Source organism: Platalea leucorodia, assembly GCF_965183815.1.
Source record: "Platalea leucorodia genome assembly, chromosome: 7".
Taxonomy (NCBI): Eukaryota; Metazoa; Chordata; class Aves; order Pelecaniformes; family Threskiornithidae; genus Platalea; species Platalea leucorodia.
Genome location: NC_138829.1, coordinates 52,980,286 through 53,003,290, shown reverse-complemented (window position 1 = coordinate 53,003,290; position 23,005 = coordinate 52,980,286). Strand labels below are relative to the sequence as shown.

The following is a 23,005-nucleotide window of genomic DNA, read 5'->3' as shown; positions in this document are numbered from 1 at the left end:
TTTGAGGGGTGCAACAGTTGAGTACTGCAGAGGTGATAAATTTGGATAGGCAGAGAAAACACCAGATGGTGACCTGAGACAGGCTTTCAGATCTTGAAGAGCTTACAGAGGATGGAAGAGCGCTGTTCCTGCTCAGTGTGGGACCGGGAGGCTGTGCTTTTGTGTTTCCCTCTTTTATTTTGTGGTCAGCTCTGTCTGGGCTCTGCGTTAGCTGCTGAGAAATAGAAACTCTTGTTTATCCTCCTCTGGAAGTCCTCACATCAGGAGGAGCTTTCACAACAACGAACAGGCTGTAAACATCCGTCCGGTGTGTCCCCAGACTGAGCCTGAAAACTTGGGCTGTCTGTTACCATCTCTCTGGCAGGAGCCCCGTTCTCTCTTTCCTGCTTCTGTTTTTTAGGAGAGCCAGAAACATTGTCTTTGGGTTGGCTGTTCCTTGAACCATACAGTGGTGGTGATGTTCATGTGGTGTTGAGGAACAGCCACCCCTGCATCGAAACCTGTGCGTGCATCGATGAGCAGCCTTGCTCTTCCTGTGTTCAGGAGCAAAGAGTGTGATGGGGAGCTATGAGGTGGTGTTAGTAAGGTCAACTTAGGGATAAGACCAGATGCCCAACTCTGTAACAAAGCTTGGCCATATGTAAATCCCCGCTTTTCCCACAGCCTCTGGCCAGGGTCCCTCTCCTGTGGCATTTGCATGTGCTCTGATGAGTGGTTGGGTCTGCATGCTCCCTGTGAAGAGCTTGCATCATGGATCCTTTGGGAAAGGAAGCTAGCTTGTCTGAACATTGATTTTTTTTATTTTTTTTTTTTTTTTTTAGCACATATTAATTCAGGCAGCTCTCACACCCAGAGCTGTCCATCATTCCCCACACTCTCACTCTACATTAGAACACGTTTTGCAGTGATGGTATGAAACAGTCGGGTGGGCTGGACTCACCATCCTCTGCAAGCTGCAGAATCTCTCCTGCCATTGCTGGGGTGAGGATGGTGTGCAGAGTGGTGAAGAGTTAGCTGAGGTGCCACCACCTTCTAGGTATGGTGTGAGTGAGAAAATGCCAATGTTGCCAAGTTCTTGTATGTAAATTGTCCGCGTGCTGGCCGTGAGTGGTGGGGAGCAATAGCTTTTTCACCCCTCTCATTTCCCCTGCCTTTTGGGTGGGTGCAGAGCAGGGAGACATGGGTCTGTGTTTCTCTGGAGGAGCCAGAGCTCACAGCTCTGGGCTGGGGTGGTGATGTGCAGGGCTTGCTGGGGTGTGGTTGCCCCTCTGCTGCGCAGTGGAGCTCAGCGGCTCAGCTGGGGTCCAGAGCAGGGGAAGACCCTTAAGCTGCTGTGTGGACCGGGAGGCTGGTGTGGCTGTGTGGGCTGGGGGTCTTCTGAAGGGATAGGCCAAGCAGTGCCTTCTATAGGCCAAGCAGTGCCTTCCACTGGGGTGGTCTTGAGGGAGGACCCCCTCCTTGAGGACTCATATCTTCTCCTCCCCATATTGAGTCTAGGCTTTTCTCACTGCCTTAGCAAATCCCATAGACCTGGGCAGTTGTGCAGTTCTCCTTGAGCATCATCATGGTAGCTACTCTGTCATCAGCACCAGCTGCAGAGCAAGCTCCATTGTCGCCACTGCAGGCCTTTATTTGCAGCTGCTGTGTGTTTTGCTAGGGGTTGCAGACCTCCCTGCTCTGTATGAAAGATGGGAGCTGGTTGCAGAGTTTCTTCAGACCCTCAAGACCTCTCTGTCTTCAGCTGTGAAGCTGTTCTGCTGCAGGAGTGATCCCCTCCTGGCCAGCAGTGTTGGTCAGCGTTTGCTCCTCAGTCCCTATTTCAGCCTGTCAGCATCCCTCATGGGGACGTCTCTTCCCATCCGAGAGATGAGAAGCCTGGGGTGGGGATCTCTCTTGTCCCTGAAAAGCAGTGTATGTGAGAAGTTCATATATGTTGAGGGTGTACATTAATGGAGCAGAGCAACATGTGCACAGTCAATTAGTGTGATCACTTAGATTGTCTCCTGTAGCCTTGCTTCCTGCATCTCTTGGCCACCAGAACAGAGGCACATTGGACTTTTCTGGGAAGCAGTGGCACTTTCAGTTATGAACCTAGGGTATCACATTGTTTGCACCTCATTTCTCCCACCATCACCACTTTTCCACTATGTTTAACAACGTTCAGCTTCTTCAGCAGTGAAGAACAGCACAGCAACAGAGGTCCTGCTTGGCATTGTGTTTGTGCTGTGGTTGCTCTTTACACCCCCTCCCTTGCCCTTCTTCAGGATCCTGGATGCTGAGAAGGGCACGAGCTTTGTTTGCCTTCCCGCTACCGAGACAGCAGCTGAGAAAAGGGCTTTGGCAAGAGGTGGTTGTGTCTGACTACGCCCAGCTCCAGCGGGTGATTGAACTGTCTGAGTGGTTTAAGGTTGCATTCAGGTGGTAATTGAAGGCAGAAAGTTCTGGCCTCCTTTCCATTAGATCTTTGCTGCGTTAGCAAATGCATCAGAAGAGTGGCCTTTGCTGGCACAGTTTGTAGCAGCTTCCAGGGTTTTGGGAGCGGGGCTGGCAAGCCCAGGGAGGAGGGTGGAGTGATTTAACTGTCCGAGGTGTGGGGGGGAAGCGTCTAATCCCGGTGCAATGGTGTCACAGGCTGCGTCGAATGGCGACCGGGGGAACTGTGAGCTCGTCTTCCCGCTACTCGCTGTGTTTCGGGTGGCTTCCCCAGAGCTCGCAGATGACGGCTGCGGATGAGTATCTGACCCTGGGGTGACTTTCAGTGGGCAGGGGTTGCAGTCCAATGAGGGTGGATTTCTATTTAAACCTTCAGGGTTTTGTAATCTTCCTGAGTTAAAGTTCCTCTTTCTCAGCGGAGTTGGAACAGAAATTTAAGGGAGGAGGTTGGGGGTGGGGGGAATGAATTTTCTCTTGCTGGAGGGCCATGGCAAGTACATGGTGCTGCAGAAGTGTGGTACGCTTGTCTTGACCCTAATCATCATACCCAATTGGCACCTTTCATGATAGCATCTCTTGCTCCCCTGTGGGGTATGACAGCTTCATCTTGTGGGAGCAGGGGTGCCCCTTCTGCCATGCTCCTCCCACTTGTGATGGCCAGGACAGCGGGAGGCATCATTTGCTGGAGGACAGGCAGACGGTGTGGATGTGCCACCATCTCCAGCCTACCCTGTGGTTTGAGGTTTAACACAGCCTTGAGGGTGAAGGCAGGGAGCTAACAGCGTATGTGGAGGGGTGAGGTGTGGCTCTTTACCATCCAGAATAGCAGTGAAGTGGGTTTACGTTGTCCAATCCTCAACCCCTACTGAAATCAAGCAGCTTAAAAGACCATTAAAACCTTAAGGGGTGTGTCCCTTCACCTCTGCCTTGCAGAATTAGGTGTTTCTGTGCTACAGCGTGCTGGATCCCAGACCTCAGTGTCTCTACCTCGCAGCATTTGGGTGCTCCTGGGACATGCAGGAAACATTGGGAACATTCAATACCCGAGGAGTGAGGCTGTGCTTTGCAGATTTCCGCCTTTCCCAGCAGAAAAGGGGGGCTGACCACTCAGCCTCACTGCAGAGCAGGTGGCGACAGGGAGGGACCCCTTCTCCTAATGCGGTGGCTGTGTTTCTCCTTGCAGGTGGTGGTGCTCCTGGAAGTCCTGAGCTGGGGTCAGCTGGAAGATGACCGAATATAAGCTGGTGGTGGTGGGAGCTGGTGGTGTTGGGAAGAGTGCTTTGACGATACAGCTCATTCAGAACCATTTCGTTGATGAGTACGACCCCACGATAGAGGTAAGCGGTTCTGGGCATGGGGTCTGTCTGTCTGCATTTTCCTCTTGCTCTTGTCTACCTTGTCTCCAGCCCTGAGGGTGCTCGGCTTGGTCTCAAGTCTGAACTTGAGCAGGGATCTTCCTCTGCTTTGCAGAGCTATTCTGAGTTGCTCTGCGTGTGTTCAGAGGTCACAGTGACCGACTTGTGCGTCCTGCAGAAGGATGGCAGTGTCTGCTGAAGAGAGATGGTGAGGGAAGCAGCAGAAGTGGGCAGAGGCAGGCAGGGGCTGAGAGGCAGCACAAAAGTCCTCCTTTCTGATGAGACGACAGCATAGGGAGGGGTTAAAGGTTTGGGACTGAAGAGCCATTTTGTGCCTGTCCTTCCATTTCTCCTCCTGTGAAATCAGAGTAAATATATTGACTTCTTGTGCAGGATGTTTTGAGATTTATTGATGAAATGGGTTTTATCAGAGCCTGGTTGTATTATGTATGTCCTTCAGTTTGAGCAAGACATGCCAAGCAGCTGAACCCTTATGGTTCCTAGAGTGCTGCCTCTGCTCCTTTGTGAGGAGTTAAAGGTTGATGTATGGGTCTCATAGTCAGTGTGGATGGTAGCACTGGCCTGTCTAGCTTGGCACCCTGCCTGGAGAAGCAGGCAGGGACCCTGTGCTCCTCCAGGCTGTGCAGAGGGGGGTCCAGTCTTCAATATCCGTTACACTATTATTTTTTTTCTTTACTTTTTAAAAACCTATTCTATTCTCTGACTGCTTTCACTGTTGCTAGCGAGATGCTAATTACCCCCTTCATGACTTACACCTTCATTCAGGGGGATGTAGGCAGCAGCCACTGCTCTGCACAAGGAATAAGTCCACCCTGGGAAGGCAAATTACAGCTCTGTCATGCCTCTTGGACAATAACCTCCCTGTCTGTAGTCCTAAAGGATTCTCTACCAGATGTGTATAAATGCAGCTGTGGTTGCTGCAGTTACTATTATTATTATCATAATGGCTAAAAGGCCCCAGCTGGGATCAGAAATCTATTCTGGTAGGTGTTGTATGTGTAGTCCCCACCCTGAAGAGCTTAAATAAACAAGTAAGACAAGGCTTGGTAGAAAGGCAGAAATAGTCTTACAATTGTACAGACGGGAAGGAGAGAAAGCACTTAAAAGCACGTGCTATTACATCATTTGGCCAAGGTCACCTAGAAAGTCCGTGGCAGAGACTGGAATTTAATTTAAGGGCTCTCAAGTCTCAGTGCTGCACCTTGCTTATGGATGCAGTTGCCTTCTTCCCCAGCTTCTCTCCTCTCACGTGCTCATCACCAGTAGCATCATATGCTTTTCTTAGAAAACCATTCCAGGTTGTTTTTGGCAAAAGAGCCACTGACGGAGAGCAACCTCCCTGGGGAGATATCTGCATGGATGGGTCCTCTCTTGCACCTTAGGGTGGGCAGAGGCAGCTCTGACCCAGTGGTGTGTTGGGTTTTGGCATCCTATTTTTTTTTTTGTCTCCAGCCGCCTGCCCCCTGTACGTACCCTGCAGGGAATTTTCTGCATGTAAACAGGCAGTGGGGAATGTAAACCTTGCATGGCATTTCCCAGCACACCCTCCTTGCCCTGCCTGCTCCTGCCGTGCCCCAGGAGATGCCTGCTCTCCTCCCCTGTTCCCCCCAGCCCCACTCTGCTCTTTTCCTCCTCTTTTCCTCCTCTTCCTAAAGCAGCCACGAGCTGCTCTTTACCCCTCTTGCCCCTGGTGCTTTTCCACCTGCAGGTCCCACCAGCCCTGATGCCTTTGCAGCTCCCTTGTTCATGCCCTGCATCCCCGTCCCACCCCAGCCATCTTCTCATTCATTCCAGGGTGACTCCTTTTAATTATGCTTCATTTTATGGGGATTTGGGATGCACAGAGTTACCTGCCAGCCATACGAATGTGACCAACAAACCACCCTCCTGTGACTAAGCTGCTTTGGATCATGCCCAGGAGCTGACTCTGTTCAGCCAGCTTAGAAACAGCACATCAATGCTGAAATGAGCAGTATAAAAGGGGGGGGGGGGGGGAGTATACATGCATAGAGCAAAGGCTTTACCCATCGCTTAAATGAATCGAGTGCAGGCTGTGCTGCAAAGGGGTGTGAGCAGGTCAGGGTGCACTGAGAAGATGCTCCCCAGGGCAGGAGAAGTGAATTTGTCCCCTCTCTGGGGAAGAGACGCTGACTGAGTGCCTGCTCCCCTCCTGCCCTCCCAATTCACTAGTGCAAATGTCTGGCTTTGTAACTCAGCGCCAGCCGACCCACTACAGCACGCGGTCGCCCACTTGCTCTTGGGCTGCCAAGGAGTCTTAAGACCTTTATTTTGGGAATGAGAGGGCCGAGGAAATTTATGCTGCTGGCAATGTCCCATGGTGAATGAGTAGGGATGGAGTAAAGAATCAGACTGTGCTGAGAAATTCTATGGTTCGTCTTCCAGCTTTTAACAGTCAGGTAGTAACAGGCTTCCCAAACCTCTGGTAGCAAACCTCCTGACTGTAGCATTTAACAAACAGACCTCTTGGCCTGGTCCCCCAGCACACCTAGGGTGCTCCCAGCATCTGTCTGGGATCCTGAGTCCAAACCCCAAGCGGATGTTGTTTCTGCTGCCTGGCTCTTCGCAGCTGGGTCCGGCCACTTTCCCTTGTGCAAGAAGGTGGGGTAGGACATGGCGGGCTGCAGAAGAGCACTGAGGCTGTGGGGTGCTGGTGGCTGGACAGGTGGGCTACCCCTGCAGTGGCAGCCAGGTCACCTGGCAGCGTGGCAGGGATGGCTGAGCCACCATCCTGAGCATGCTGGGGGGGGGGGGGGGGTCGGATGAAGCTGGACACAAAGCAAGGGTGGGTAGATCTTGTCCCCTTCCTTTGGGGAGTGGGGTGCAAAGCATCCTCTGCAAGACTGTTAACGTCTTTGCTTTGTTAGTGAGCTGGGTGGCCTTCCAGGCAGCCTCTGGATGACCTGAGCTGAGGTGTGGGATTGTTTCTCTGTAGGTGTGCTGTCTGCTGGTGAGACCTCCTGTAAGTGGGGACTCGGCAATTAATTGCAAACATGTGTGCTGAGAGGCTGGTTCTCTGGACACAAGCCAGGGTGCAGGGGTGGGAGGATGCTCTGCTGGGCACAACAGGCACTGGGGTCACCTTTGCCAGTCCCTGCCAGGCATTGGGACCCCAGAGGTGGAACCAGTGCTCTTCTGCCTTGCACCAAGGAGTCTCCAGATACATTATTTATTAGAAATGGGAGCGCATCCCTGCAGGGCAGCCTGCCAGTTGCCTTCAGAGCGGTTGGCTGGAAGCCAGCCCATCACTCCACACTTATTCCCGGTGGGTCAGCAGTCCCCTTTTTGGGAAGGCACAGCCAAGAAGGTCGTGGCAGAGCAGATCTCAGCTCCTCTGATTTCACAGCCCTCTCTGCAAGGCAAGGAAAGACTTTAATTAGCCCCAGTAGATGACGTTGTAGTAATGAACCAAAGCGTAGAGGCCGCATTGGCCCCATTCCCTTTCCGTGTCGCTGCTGGTCCTGTTGGTGACCTTTGCTGTGTTGGCTGTTTGTCTGCAGACCTGCAAAGCTCATCTGATAACATTGTTGTGGTTGTTGGAAGAGCAGCAGTTGTTTGAATTAATTTTAAACTGCAGCCATAGCCTCTGCGAGTGGCTGCAAAGCACTGTTGTGGTCATATTGCTGACATGCACCTTTTTCATAACTTTGGTTTTGTCTTGCTTCTCTTGCTGAGAGTTGAGGATGCTGCGCTGTACCTGGGGGATGGCTGTCAGAGGGATGAGGCTGTTCCTCTGCGCAGGGGCTGCCCCAGCAGCATCCCTGCTGATGAGACCGGGCACAGGGGAGAGGCATGGTGGGGAGGAGCAGTGCTTTGAGGAGCCTGCGTTGAAAATGAAACCTTTTGAGGGATGCCCTGGGTGGTTTCCAGGCTGTCTCACATCTGCGATAAGTTGCGATTGCCTCTGCTGCAGGGAAAACCCCCAACTTCAAAGGACCTGCCTGGATAGTGCTTACCTCTCCTGGAGCCCTCTGGGCACAGACTGATTATGGGAAACACCCTCCTCACAGCGTAATATTTTTTTTTTTTCTCATGTTTGAAGAAGTTTACCATCAAGCCCAGTTTGCAGCCTTACTGGTGGCATACCGCCTCTGTACCTGATCTGAGATGCGTTGGAGGTGCTGGATTTCCAGGTGATCTTAAACACCTGCCAGCCCTGCAGATTGCAGATGGTGGCTGGAAGCCCTGGCTGGCCGGAGCCGCCTTTCCTGGGTGTCCCTTCCAGAACCCAGACAGGATGGCAGCAGAAGGGATTAGCCAGGACTAAATAAAGCTTATCAAAATAGTTGTCGAGGGCTATGCAGTGTGGTAGAGACAAAGCTGCCTCTGGTCTGTGAGAGGCAGGGCTGGGAATGGGGAGAGCAAGCTAGGGGCTGTCTTCTCTGTGGCTCTGCCAGAGAAGGGGAAACATGCTCGGCTGCTCCCTTTTTCTTTTTTCTTCTTTTTCTTCTTTTTCCTTTCCCTCTCATTTTTGAAACAATCGGCTATATAATGGGAACTAAACCCAGGCAGATCTGGCATCTTCTCAGGGATGCACTTGCTGCATCCCTTTGCTTGGCCGGACCCGAGCCCTCCCTTAATGCATCCTCCTCCCTTTCTCTCCCTCTCCTGGCCTGCAGGATTCCTACAGAAAGCAAGTCGTCATCGATGGAGAGACCTGCTTGTTAGACATCTTGGATACCGCAGGGCAAGAGGAGTACAGTGCCATGAGAGACCAGTACATGAGAACGGGGGAAGGATTCCTCTGCGTCTTCGCCATCAACAACACCAAGTCCTTTGAAGATATTCACCAGTACAGGTCGGTATCCTGGGAAGGGCCCCTTCCCTCTTGCCTTGTGCAAAGGGGAGGCCTTGCCGCTGCACCCTCCTGCCCTCCCTTTTAGATCAGGCCCCACGGTGGAAGCGCCGGCTGCCAGCAAAGACAATTAGCTCAAGTGGCCAATCCCCAGGGAAGAGATGGAGCAGACGGCTAATGTCAGTGACTCCAATAAAACCCATCCGAAGGGATTGCTTGTGGCCTTTGGGGACTCGGTAATGTAATGTTTAAGTGTTTATGGTGACTAAAGAGAGAGCTGATCCTCTATGACCCCCTCCCTTCCCTCCCTAATTAATGGAATTGCTTTGTTAGTGTAATCGATCTCAGTGACTTCTGCTGGGCCCAGGAGCTGGGAGAGGAGGCTGGGAAGGGCAGGGAGGGCTGCTTCCCCTGCTGGCAGCCGTTGTGGCAAGGCTGCAGTCTGCTGGCCACACATAATGTGGGGATAGGAGGTCTTGGCCCATTCAAGCTCGCTTTCAACCAGGGCAAAGATGGAGCAGGAGTCAGAGCCCTGGCGAGATGACTTGCCCAAGAGTATATACTGGGTGGCAGTGGCAGAGCAGGGACCCCATCCCGGCATGGTCCTGCTTTGGCTGCACCCAGGTTACCTATCCCACTTCTCTCCCCTGCTACCGTCAGCCCTGCAGAGCTGGAGAGCCAAGGAGATGATACAAATACAGTGGCAGTCTTCCCTAGTTACCCCAATGCAAGCTTAGGGAGGGATCTCTCTGCTTTGTGCCTTTTTTTGAGGCTTGGCTGTGATGGGAGGCACTTGCAGAGAGGTGGCTCTGCCTGTCTGCGCTCTGTCCACTGCCCACCAAGGGATCATGTACCCTAGTCCCTCATCATAAACGCAGGTCCCAGATAATCCTGTAGCTCCAAGCACAGGCACAGCCCGCCCTTGCTCCGTAGTCAGAGGCATTGCTCTGAGCTGTCGAGATGTCTCAGTCTCCAGCTAGCAGGCGTGTTCAGTGTAATAACTATACAGTTGGACTAATTTGGCTTGTTTTAGCTGAACTGGAGGACAAAGGATGGGATTTTCCTAAAGCACCTGAGGGATTCAGCAGCATTCATCCTTGTGCCGGGGCTGGTGCCTGTGAATCACTCGCAGGATGGCTCGATTTCAAGCCCCGGTTTTAATCATGATGTAAATCACCGGCTTTCATCTCGTTTTGCCTGTGCTCTTTGTGTTTGCACTTTTAAAAGAATATTCCCCAGAGAAACGCTGGCTCTCCCTGGTTAGTAACCATTAGGAGGTATCTCTTTTCAGCTAAGTGTAGCCCGTGCACTAAATTTAGTACTTGCGTTTGCTGATCAGGATGTTGCATGGAACATTTAAGTGGCTTTATGGCATATCATACATACAGTCAGACTTCATTTCTATGTTCTGCTACATTAAAAAAAGATGATTGATTTTTTTGTGTGTGATACATGTCCAGCTGCTCTTGGATGGAAATATGAATTCAATTAAAATGCAGAAATCAGCATTTTAAATAATGCTTTATTAGTTAAATAAAACCATGTTAAGTGTTCTGGATGCATGAGCAAGAAAAAAAACTGTTTTGCATCTGAAGTTAAATGATTTATTAAGCAAAGGAAGTTATTATCTATCAGGAGGGAATTGAATGGATTGTTTGTGGTCATAATGGCCTTTAAGATTTTTTTAGAAGTGGTAGATCTCATCCGCGCCCACCTAGTTTTAAATCTGAGGTTGGAATGAAGAAGCGAGCGTTACAGCTTTTTTGCTTCCCAGTTGGTTTCTCAACTTTGAGTGACCTGAACTAAACTGAAAGGAAGCAAATACTGCCTGTGCATCTGCAGAAAAGGTTACGGCTGCCAAAAGCTGGTTTATCAGCTCAGCAAGTTCTGGTTGCAGGTGGTTTTAGTTTGGTTTTTTGGGTTTTTTTTGTTTTTTTTTAATCCCCGTTCAGGGGGATCACTTGATCTAAAATGTTGGAAATAACACAGGTAACTGATTGAGTATTCATTTTTGTTTAGCTTAAACTATCTTAAGTTCATGTTTCAATATAGATTGTCATAATTTCAAGTTGTGTTTTGTAAACAGGTGCATTTAAAGAGCAGAAGTATGTTTAGTTTTGGTTTCCAAAAGTGCCCTAGCTATTTTGCTGTTTACTCACTTATGTGCTGTGGTCATTTACGTTCTCCTGAAAGCCCAACACAAGGCACTTGGCTGTTAATTCTTGACGAAGAAGCTGGTGGAGAGTGGAGTGGAGCTGCCCCCGATGCCTTTTCTCCCTTCACTTTGGCACCTCTTACTCTTGCAGGGAGCAGATCAAGAGGGTGAAAGACTCAGATGATGTTCCCATGGTGCTGGTGGGAAATAAATGTGACCTACCAGCCCGGACAGTGGAGACTCGGCAAGCGCAGGACCTGGCCCGGAGTTACGGGATCCCCTACATAGAGACGTCTGCCAAAACCAGACAGGTAGGAGGAGGGTTTTAAACAAAATCTTTTTCTTCTCTTTTCTCCAGTGCTGTCCTGGAGAGGCAGGAACGGGCAGACAGCACCTTGCAGACAGATGGGTACAAGGGCTGGGGTTAGTTGCTTCCTCAAGGCTAAATGCTTCATCAGGATGTTCCCTTCCCTGTCCGGGCTCGAGCCTCCAATCTGGAGAAGTGCGTAATTCATGCTCTGGCAGCAGTGCCGAGAAAATGACTTCTCAGGGCTTTCTCCAAGACTCTGGAATAACCCCCATAGTCACTGCAGGTCAGCTAAGCTCAGGGGACTTGGCTAACCTCATCCATGGTCAATTTGACAGACCTACAGACAGAATATACCAGTGCTGGAAGGACCACATGGGGCTCCCAGAGCACAAAGGTGGAAATGGAGCAGCTGATAACTTCAGTGGTCTAGTGGTGGCTTTTTTCTTGGGTGCTAGACCTCATGCAGGCTGCTGAAAGCTGATGAATCTCAAGGACTTAAGCTCCTTGGCCTCGTGGTTGCGCATTCAATCTCACTCTCTCTTCAGGGGCTGCACTGTGGACCCTGTTAGTCTTCCAGGCTTGGTTTTGTGCCTGCAATCTGCACTGCTGGAAGACAGCGCTAGGGACACCTAGCTGGGGAGCAGAGCCCTCTCTTCTCTCCGTTTTCCCCTCTCAAAGTGGACTGCTGCTCCAAGCAATGCTTTTCTTCCAGGGCGTTGAAGATGCCTTCTACACCTTGGTGCGGGAGATCCGTCAGCACAAGCTGCGCAAGCTGAATCCCCCAGATGAGAGCGGCCCTGGCTGCATGAACTGTAAATGTGTGATATCGTGACTACGGTGAGTTTTGGAAGCAGAAGATGGGGTACAGCAGGGTTATATTGGAAGCAGGGCAGGAGGTGACTGCAGATGCACTCATCTGCAAACAGCAGAAACAATTTCAGGAACGGGTATTTTTTAATGAAACACCTTTTTGACTGAAGTAGCATTTTTCTGTCAAAACACGGGTAAGTCAAAATTCCCACTTTCCTGAGGATGTGTGTAGGAGGGAAGGGTTGTTTATTTTTCCCCCTCATTTTGTGGAACAAAATTCTACAGAGCTGAATTAAAAAAAACAACGTGTTTTTTTGTGCTTTCCCCGGGAAAGCTCCTTCCCATGCTGTCCTTCTGAAAGAGGAGTTAAGCTGGTGTTGAAGGTGTGCAGCTCGCTGCGCGTTCACCAGACGAGCCCTAGAAGAGTTCAGATGAAGCGCTGGGTGAGCACATTGCCTCCTAATGCAGTCGTGTAAATTGCCTTGTCCTAAAACTTCAAAGCAGACCTGTCTCACTGTGAAAGTCCTGTGTTCTTCAGAAGAGTTTTCTGCATTAGATATATCCCCTGGGATATTTGGAACTGATGCAATGTTGAGAATTAGCCATAAGGGGGCTGTTTTGCTTTTATAAATGGTGCGTGCTGGAGCCAGAAACGGTGTTTTTCAGATTGTCTGTGTTCACTTCCCTGTTTTTTTCTTCTTTTTCTTTCCTTGTTGTTGTTTTTTTTTAATGATGAGTTTATTTAAATCATTGTGATCCTGCTGGATAGCAGTGAGGGAGAGCTCCTATTGGTGTCCCTGCGTGAGCTGGGTGGCCTTAAGCCAAACGCCTGGGAACATCTGGCTGTGTAACCAGCTCCTTCTATGGCAGAAGTGGAGAGAGAGGCAATTGGGGATGAGCGCACCGGGGAGATGTACATCTAAGGACATCTGGGACTAGGGTGTGGGGAGAAAAGCTGGCATGAACATTGCCCTTAATGTCTTTTGGGGAGTCTTCCAAGCACCCGGACTGGCCCTTCACCCCTTTACACAGCTGCTGGAGTCCTAAAGGGAAGCGCATCATGTCCAGAGATGCTGCTAAGAGGGTCTTGCTGAAGGTGGAGGTGGGCAGCTCGTTTTCCTCCGTAGCTTTTTGAGCCAAAGGCTGTGAGCACAGCAGAGCTCTTCCCCGGAAAAAAAAAAAAAAAAAGAAACGCTGGCAACGTTTGCTTCCTGTGAGCAAAAAACCACCCGAGCACCCCACCCCTCCGCTCCCAGCCGAGGCGCGTGAGGTCTCCTGGGGGCCGAGCCGAATGCTGTGCCCAGCACACTTATCACTGCTGAGGGAGGTTTTCCAGATGTTCAGGTCCTCCAGATGTTCAGGAGTGTTTCCTCCGGATGGGGATGTGAGCTCGGGGCTCGTTTCCTGCTCTGGCTCACAGCTGACGGCACGGGCTCAGCGGACGCTGCTGCTCCCCTACACCGACTGCCAGGAGCCTGGTCCCTGTCACAGCCTGGTGGCCAGCACCGGCATGGGCAGTGCCTTCAAAATGAGGGGCAAGAAGGGGTGGGAAGGAGTCTTTTGGAAAAACTCCCCTCTGTTAAGAGAGCATGCCCTGTGAGTTGCCCACATCTCTTCCTGCTTGGGCAGAAACTGGAAACCAGACATCCCAGCTTATTCTAGCTGCATTGGCCAAGAGCAGAGAGGGAGGAATATCAGGGCACAAAAGGAGAAGCAAGGCAAGGACATGCTGGGTTTTGGGGAGAAGGGTGGGTGTGTGGCCTGGGAGACAGGGAGATTTGGCTGCATTTGCCCTGGAATCACTTTGCAGTTCCTGTCATCCCTGGAGGAGAGAGAAAGATCCCACCAAACAGTGCCCCTTCCCACAACGAGGTTTGGGCAGAGGCAGGAGGTCTAGTGAGGTGCCCGAGGCTCACCCATCACTCCAGAGACCTTTTGCTTTTTCCCTTCAGCACACGTGCAGATGCTTTGCTGAGCCAGGTCCAGACCTCCAAGACCTGTGTAGCCCTTTGCTTTCCTGCTGTGGGCACTAGCAGGGTCATCCCAAAACGTGAGGGGTGCGTAATGGAAACAGTCACCACTGGTTCTGATGACGAATGGGTGCTAATGAGTGTCCTCTTCTGGTTTCAGCTGACTGGACCGTGTCTTGGAGAGGTTCCCACTGTGCAGAGCGCAAGGAAAGAGGTGAAGCGAAGGAAGAAGCAAACGGATTCGGGGAGGAGTATAGGGGGAGGGGGAGAGGAAGAAGAGGAGGAGGAGGAAGAGGACGGAGGGAGCATGAGCTCCTCCAAGGACTATCTCGCACTTCACCCAAGCCTGCGGCAATCGACTTTTTTGGTTTTTTTCTTTCCCCATCCCCTCCTCCTTTGGCCTCCTCCCACCCCGGCAACTGTACAAAGCCACAGATTGAATCACAGTAAATTATTATTTGATGGTCTCGACAAACTGTCTTGATGGCTGTGTCCTCCTTCCAGAGGGTGCTGCTGCTGGTGCTCTGGGAGGATCGCTGGTGGGATGGCAGGGAATGGAGGGCACTGAGATTTGCTCTCCACGGACCAAGGTCATGCTGTAGACTGTAAAGGTGATCGGGGTGGGGTATCCTTCATGGAAAGAGCTATCTTTGTTTCCAGCAAGTTATTGTCATGTCCCCGTCCCCCCCCAGCCCACCTGAAACTCTTTGCTGGCCCGAAGTTTTGGTGGGGTGGAAGAGCGCAACCAGTCCAGGCCTGTCCTTGGCGCTCCCCTGGGTGCTTTGCCTTCAACCTAGTCCTTGTGGGATTTTTTTATGGTCTCGGATGCGATGCCTTGAAGGGAAGAAGCATCGGGGAAAAGATCGGAGAGCTGGGTTCACCTCAGCTGGTGCCAGTTGCTTCCTTGATTTTTTTTTTTTTCCAGGCAGCTCTTTCTGGCACAGCACCTTCCAAATGTTTATGTGCTCCAGAGGTAGAATTGGGCCTTTCTGCACCCCTCCAGCACCTAGCTAATGCTAACACCTGCATAGCACATATGCCTTGGGCTGCTCCAGGCTGTCAGCAGTGTATAATAGTATGCAAATCCTTGTCTGCCCTGTGCACGGCTCAATTACTGGTGAGCACGTAGCAGAAGGGCTCTCCTGTACTGCAGACAGCTGTCTGGCTGCTCAACAACTAAGACTAAAGGATTCAGACTTCCAGTCCTTGGGTTTAGAGTGGGTAAGAGTGTTTTGGATAAGGGCTAATCTGCTGGGAAGCCTGTCTTCACTCAGCCCTGCTCCTTTGGATTTTTGCCTGGGGTCTGACCGGCTTCTCCCATGTGCCTTTCACTTCCAGAGCCAAGATGAGGCATTGCACTCAGTGCAGTGGGTGGCTCAGTGCTTGCTGCCTTTCCCTCTCCAAGCTATTGCACAGGCTAATTTAGCTGGCATCCAGAATTAAAAGCATCAAAGCGGGAAGGTGATCCAGCTGAGTGCGGTGGGGAGCTGTTCTGCATGGGCTAGCCCAGGCTTGAAGAGGCGCCGGGTTCGGCAGCTGAGGCCGGCAGGGGTTGGGAGTGGTGAGGGCAGTGCGTGAGTCACATGCCTCACACGGCAAAACCAGTACAGAAACCCTGGTCACCCCTGGCACAAAGCCACAGCCCACCCGGGGGTTCCCAGCATCCATGCAGGCAGCCTCCCGTCCTGCTCCTCATCCTCTGTCATGCCAGGTAGCAGCAGAATTAAAGCAGCAGAATTAAACTCCACTGCTGCTAGGAGTTGTTGCTTTTGTTTCTGGCCTGGGCAAGAGAGGACTTGTGCTAATGGCTTGCTTTATGTACCTGCCTGCTCTGAACTGCTGTGGGGCACAGCCCCCACCCTGGCTGCAGCTGCCTGGCACCCAGTTTCTGCAGGAGAGGGCCTGATCCCAGCTTGAGTGGGAAAAGTTACCCAAGGGAAAAACCTGCCCTGCCTTTAGCTGGGTGTGCTGTTTGCAGCAGTGCCTGTCCCCATGCTGGAGGAGTGCTGAAGATGCTGAGTCTGGTGTTACATGGTGGGGCTTGACCAGAGGCTCCCAGAAAACCTCCCAACCTAAGTTGTTTCAAGTGTGAAGCCTAGAAATACGCGTTTTGTTCCTAAGTTGGCAGCTTGTGTGCAACTGCAGGCAGGGCAGAGGGCAGGGCTACTTTGTCCTTCTAGAAGATGACTAAAAGCCTTAACAGTTAGTGGGTGGGTTGACATGGGGGCCCTTGCTTGGTGGTGTTACTGCACTAGGAACGTGGTGCTATTTTTCTGCAATAGACCTCATCCCATCCTTCACCAGGCTCTTGGTGACGGATGGGATAGGTCTCTCTGGAGGCCTTCAGATGAGAAGTAATGCTGTGTCTGGGGCTCTGACATTCAGTGTCTGGGGCTCTCTCAAGGACTGGGTTCTGGATGGCTCTAACCACTGAGAGTATCCTCTTATTTCTGGTTGGGAGCCAGAAGCCACAGTCAAGGACCGGGAGCCATGGTCAAGCAAGCTGAGGAGCTCCGGGGAGCACCAGGGGTGAGGTGTCTTCACAGGGCAGGCACCAGCTGCAGTTGCAAGAGGCTGGCATGTCTTGGCGAGGGTGTGCTAGAGCAGCACTGGCCGGAATACAGAGTCCTTCAGCAGTTTGGTCAGGAGCAGCAAGCCAAAGTATAAGCATCTCCCTTTCAGAGAGGTTTCTGCACCCCTCAAGGTGAGGTTTTCCAGCTTGCTCAGCAAAGCTCTGGGTCTGATCAAGTCACATGTGTTATTGTAGCTTGTTTGAGTGTCTTCGAGTTGCAAAATACTGTTGCTTCCTTGGGCCACTCTTTGTGGCTGTTGCACTAAGGAGTGCTGAAGATGAGCTGTTTCATCAGTGGTTCAGCCATCAGTCTGTGTTTAGCAGCACACCATCAGGCACCAGACAGGCGCTTCTTCCCAGTGGAAGAGTCTAGTTGAAACTTCACAGCTTTGATCTGTTGTACACTTCAAGTGGTTCCAGATATTGACAGTCTCTTTTCTGGGGTGGCTGGTTATAATCCTATTTTATGTATGGCTAAAGCGGACATAGATGTGCTAGGAGTCACTGGGGTTCTGCAAATGGACCTAAAAGTTCTTCAGGAGCCAGGGTACACCTCCGTCTTGGTGCAGGTGGTAGGACTGCTACAACAGGACAGCACTTCAGAAATCCAGTAGGCAGGCAGGAGCTGGAACTGGAGACTGCAAGCATCTTAGGAGGGCCAGGCTGATAGGTGGTGGTCCAAGTCTGGCAGGTTGCAGACCCATCTCATTCCTTTTGTGGGTTGCACCCAGCAGAAGCGAGGCAGCCAGCACCCTTTGTCAAACAGTGCTCGTCAGTAATGTGGCCATCTCAGAAGCTGGAAGCACCATTGGTTAGCTTTTTGCTGTAATTAGAAGATCACAAGGAACCCTGACTCAGGTCAATGTTCAAGTCCATGCTGAAAGTTGGAGGTGGGTTGGGAGCAAAAAGAGGTGCTAAAAGCTTGACACCACAGGTCTTCCCCTGAAATCATGTATTGATCGTGTATTAATGTAGTACTGCATCTTTGTTCCACGAGGTTGGCTTCAGGAGAATCATGACAGATCTTCAATGCGCAGTAAGATATGGCAGCTCTGATCTGATCTTTGGGGTGGGCAAAAACCAGATCGTATCGCTTCTCTCAGGTGGAGCTATTACTTTGGACTTGGCGTTTTCACTTGCTGACTTGGTGCTGGTAATTTGAGTACAGGATAGCAACTTGCTGGTCATAACAGGCAGGATGTCAGTATATGAGGTCACAATGTGTTCTCTGCTTGCTAGCTGAACTTCTTCAGTCTGAAAGTAATATCAGGGTTACAGTTTCATTAGAGTGAATGTAGGTCTGGAGAAGGAATTGCTGGGTTTGGAATCGATTTAGTTGATTTTCCCATTTCCCGTTTCCCAAAATAACCATTTTTGATGGTTATTTAAGGTGCATTTGTTCTAGAAGTACCTGGACTGGAAGATGTTTTCAGATACTGCAATTGTTTCCCTTATGACAAGGAGTTTGTTGCCCATCTCAGTTCTGCTTCCGTGGCACGAGCTTAGGTGAGCAGAACATGCAGTTATTCTGTAGAGCCACTCCAGTTGCATAGCTGGAAGCTGCAAAAGTCCATAGAGGTAAGCTTTTTGCTATATTTGGACACATCAGCTCACGTTTGGCTGTTGTGATCTGTTCTGCTGGTCACGGCAAGGATGGACTAAACTTGGTGCTGTGCTGTGGATCTGGGGCATGTGTGACCACCACCTCTGAGAAGGCTTCAGGCAGCATTGTCCTGATTATCTGCTGAGGCTGCATCTCCTGTGATGGAGGAGTGCCACCTTTGAACCTGTACTTAAATGACAGAATAGCTGAGGAGGTCTGGTCTGGTTTGGTCTGGTCAGGTCTAGATGTCTCAGGACTGATGTATAAGCTTTTCTTTGCCACATCATTCAAGCGCCCCACACCCTATTACAGAGGGGTTGGGGCTCCAGAGACATTACATCTGAGTCAACTGACAAAATTGCTTACAAGTCCTTAAAGTTGCTGATTAAGTGCTGGAACAGATCTCATGCCTTTTGGTCTGTGAGGGCTTCCACAGAAGCATTTTCCTAAGCCAGCAGAGATGGTGACTCCAGAACAGATGAGCGCATGGTGCTTGCTGAAGGCTTTGGCAAGCATCTGGGTTGAGTTTGCAGGAGCTGGCAGCAATGACTCATTGCTGGAGAGAGACCTTAGAGGCGAGGGGTGGGGGTAGCTGAATGAAAGGCTGAGTTTTACAGAGCAGGCCTGGCTAAATGCTGGCCTCATCCTTCTCACTTGCAGCATGGTTGGGTAAGGAGGAGCAGACCAGGTTTCCTTTCTGGACTACAGTCCAGTCCACTGCTGCAGACCTTTCCAGCCTGAGTAGTACTTCTGTATCACTTCTCATTGGCTCCACCAGGAGCCATAAAGGTAAGCCAAGCCACCCAAGAACCAGCTTTCCCAAGCAACTGCCTGCCTGAGTCAGTGAGCTGCAGGCTTAGATACCCCAGGAGCAGGGCTCTGGCATGAGGCTGAACCAAGTGGCCTCCAGGGCACCAGAGTGGCCCAGGCTCTTAATGGGGTGGTTGGAAGCAGGGGCTTGTGGTATCGCACCCCATCTATCCGCAGGTACCTCTAGGGACCTCATACCAGTTTTGGAGCAAGGATGGAAGTTTCTTAGTTAACCTTTCTCTGTGTCTTAGGAAGAGCCTGTTTTACTGCGGGGAAGAATAGGGCTAAATAAGCCAGGCTTTAGTGACTCCAGTCACTTGGACTTGTGCTTTTGTGTGCGCCTTCAAAGCCATCCCCATCTTGGGTTCCTTTGTAACGGCTGCCAGTGAGTAGGGACGCTCGTGGGGTGGGACCAGCTGCTGTCTCTCCTAGTGAGATGTTGGCCGAGTTGTTTCAGCTCTGGTTTGTGTATCTATCTTATCTCCTGTGCTGTCATGGTGCCCACGTCCTGTAAGGTGAGCATGATTGCCTTGCTACCAGGAGGATGCTGGTGCATGCCCTGCGGGCTTCCTTGGCCACTGAGGTGGTAGGATTTGGGAGGTGGTTTGGGAAGGGGTCAGACCTGCCTCTTTCAGCTGCTGGGCTGTTTATTTTCTCCGTGTGCTGGTTTGTACCTGATGATGTACTGCAGGAAGGGGGCGGCGTTGCTCAGAGGATGTGACAGCAAACATCCTGGCCACCGGCAACTGGTGGGAACTGGGACAGGCAGATGGGGCTGACACAACATGCAGCTTCATTCCCCCTAGGGCAGGTGAGACTTGCTGTCTCTGTGGGTCGAGTACAGGGTCTGTGGTTTAGCAGAGCCAAGGTACCAGCCCCAGCCAAGGCTGCTGGGGCTGGGGGCTGCACGCCCTGTGCTCTCTGTGCCCTCACTCTGCTCCCCAACTCCCAGCCACCGCTGCCACAGCCCCTTGGCAGCACACGAGGAGCATGGGCAGCATGCGAGCAGCACAGCAGCACACAACTGGCACAGCAGCGTGTGAGCATCAGGCAAGCAGCACAGCAGGTCAAAGAGGAGGAAGACTCTCAGGCCCAGCTGAACTCTGGTACTGCCTCTGCCAAACAGGCTGGGGCGCAGAGCTCTCAGATACAGCACACCCATCTCTCTCCTGCCACTGCGTCCTGGGACCAGAGCCTAAAACAGCCCAAAGCCTTGCTCCCTCCCTCAGCTTGGCTCTGCTCCAGGCTCCACTTAGCATCAATTATTCAGTGCTGACTCGCTGATGTATTGCGGAGACACGCGGCAGGGTTGCTGAGCTCCTCGCGGTGGTGGGTGGTGGGCAGGGAGGATGAGGAGCGCAGCCATGGCTCGGCCAAGAGCCAGGGAGCGATAGGGTGAGACGTGGCTGCCTGCCTGTCCCAGCTCCTGGCACTGCTGGTTTGGCTGTTCATTAGCCAGGAAGGACAGGAGCTGTAGAGGGCTGCCAGGGCACCATAGCTGAGCACAGCTTGCGGGGCTTGTGGGTCTGTGTTAGAGTGGTTTCTGGGCAGAGACCACCTCTGGGAGCTGGAGAACTGGTGTTAAGAGTGGTTGGAAAGCCATGATGAGAGCAGTGGCTCCACCAGGGAAAGGGGGAATTTAATGGGAATACTGGCAAATGCCAAGTGCAGAGGGAGAGGCAGTGGGAGGACTGGTCCCTGGCTGACGAGGCCATTGGGATTTAAGCAGCAGCCTTGATACCTTCTACAGAGTTCATTTGCCACTGGTCCTAGTGCCGTACAGCAAATGGGTATTGGTAAGCTTGGGCTTGGGACTACACAGCTGTCCTGCTCTTGGTCCCCTGGGAGCAGCACCCAGGCCCTGGCAGACATAGGAGGGGGTAGGGGGTGCTGCTCAACTGGTGCAGGGGCTGTCTGCACTCCCATCCCCTTGGGGACACCAGCACCTCCTGTGCTGGGACCTTCCCGCAGCAGGAGAGCATGCCGGTGACCTGCTGCTCCTGTCACCAGCTGCAGGCTAGGCATTTAGCCTAGGCTGGACACCGGGCATGGCTTGTGTCCACCCTGAGGTCTTTCACTTCTCTGGTAGGGGATGGAGGTCCTAGGCTTAGCTGGTGGGCAAGTCCCAGGGGTGGCCTCCCTCTGGGGAGGCCTCTCTGCAGTGCGTGCTTGGCACGTCCTCTGTGAGCCCTGCCCCAAAACCCTACCTGGGATTCCCGTTCAGCACCCATTCAAAGCTGGGTACCACTGTGGCTCCTGCATTAGCCGGAACGATGCTGTCAGGGGATGTGGTAGAGCCCTGCCTGTCCCCAGTCCCCACAGCGGCAAGGTGAGAGCACCCTGCCACAGCCAGGAGGCCATGACCGGCACATGCATGGGGTGCAGGGACCAAGGCTACCAGTAAGCAATGTCTTACTCCATTTTTTTTCAATGGCCAAGTGAACTGAGGCTGTTTCAGAGAGGAACAGGACTCTGCCTGCCACATCCCTGAAACCCAGCACAACTCACCTTCCCTGGGGGAAACCCTACCCTTCTGGACACTCTCCTCCCTTGCCAGCAGCACAGACCTGAATCTGTCCCAGCAGTCGGATAAATGCCATATCCTAAACCCTGCGGTGCCTGTCACGTAGGTAACTGCCACAGCTGTTCAAACCCGGTCCCAACCGGCTGCTTCCTCCATGCTGCCTGAAAGCCAACAGGTTCACCGGGGCTGTTGGCCAGGAGGTGATACAAAGCAGCTTGTGCAGCTGGGCTGCTTGCGGGCACCTGGGAACATGGGAGAGACGAGGTTTGCTTCACTCCAGCTCAGGGCTGTCCCACCCATGCTTGCAGTGGAGCACCCCTGGGCTGGCATCCAGCGTGAAATGATATGGGACACATACTGACAGCTGTGTCCTCACTACACCGCTGCTCCACTGTGGCGCTTACTGGTGCTGGCTTTTTTTGCACAGGGTTGCAGACCAGGTTTTAACCAGTTAATATAAATGAGCGAACTTAAGGACACTGGAGAACAAGGTAGGAGCTTTTTTTGTTCCTGTTTGACCTCTTTTAGGTTAGGCGAAGCACTGCTAGAAGCAGGAATACCAGGCTACAGCACCCACCAGGTGATGCACAGGGATGCCACATTTCCTGCACTGCCCTTAAATCCTAGGGTGGCGTTTAGCTAATCCTGGCCCCTCCATTTTGCTCTCAGTCTTTGTGCCCTCTGTGCTGCTCTGGTACAGACAGATCACCCCATGTTTACTGTAGCTTAAGTACCAAATGACAGCTTTCTCTTAGGGGAAACCAGAATACTGCCCAAATTTAACAACCCAAAGCCAACAGTAACCGTGGCCATCTCAGCACAGGAAGCACTGGCTGCAAAATTTGGGGTGTGTCAGAGGTGCTGCTCACACACAGCTTTTTAAAATCCATTTTCAGCTGCGAGCAGCACCAGCTTCTGCTCCCAGTGACTGGCATAAGCATGACTCAGTCCTGACTCACGTAGCGTCACGGTGAGTCGCACCCACCCACTCACCCACCGGCTGTGCACAGAGCTGCATCCATCCGCTCCCCGTCCTGTGCAGCCCTCCCAGTGCTGCCCGCGGGCAGGAAAACAAACTCCAAACCCAGAATCTCAGCCAAAAAAGAAAGCCGTGGTAGGGCTGCTGGTCACTGGCTGTGTGTCAGAAGGGATGCGCAGGGGCTGGGGGCACAGTGCTGCCCTTGGCTCAGTGAGCCAGGAGAGGACAGCGGTACACAGAAAGGAGCAGTTTTCTTTCCGCTGCTGCTGGGGATGCCTGGATTTAACTGCAGTGGAAAAGCAGGGAGGAAGGCAGAGATGGAGCAGGTTGGACCCGCTGCAGCTGAAGCACACCTGGTGAGCCAAGGTAAGAACCAGCAGGAGAAGGCAACTGGTATTGCTGCAGCATCTGTCGCTGTAAGAAATGTTGTTGAGTCTGATTTTATGCTAAACTTCTTTAACCATTATCATTACAACCATGTAAAACACAGCATCAAATACTCTAGACAGTCTGTTTCGATCAGCGTAAAAAGGAATGCTTGACTCCCCCCCCCCCCAATAAATTCCCTACAAAAAACCCACAAAACCAAAAGAAAATAAAAAGCACAGACATAAAAATGTTTTGTTTTTTTTTTTAAAGATAACAATTAT

At 51.9% G+C, this 23,005-nt stretch overlaps 1 protein-coding gene across 3 annotated transcripts in view; it reads left to right on the top strand.

Annotated features, from left to right (window-relative positions):
- The window catches only part of HRAS (HRas proto-oncogene, GTPase), a 43,094-nt gene extending 28,758 nt beyond the window's left edge, over positions 1–14,336 (top strand). For all 3 annotated transcript variants that reach the window (XM_082318937.1, XM_082318938.1, XM_082318939.1), the window contains 5 exons: positions 3,617–3,770; positions 8,447–8,625; positions 10,929–11,088; positions 11,800–11,924; positions 14,028–14,336. In XM_082318937.1, coding sequence (XP_082175063.1) covers positions 3,660–3,770; positions 8,447–8,625; positions 10,929–11,088; positions 11,800–11,919 — 570 coding nt within the window. In that variant the 5' untranslated portion in view covers positions 3,617–3,659 and the 3' untranslated portion in view covers positions 11,920–11,924; positions 14,028–14,336. The remainder of the gene's footprint in view (positions 1–3,616; positions 3,771–8,446; positions 8,626–10,928; positions 11,089–11,799; positions 11,925–14,027) is intronic.
- Positions 14,337–23,005: the final 8,669 nt, after the last annotated feature.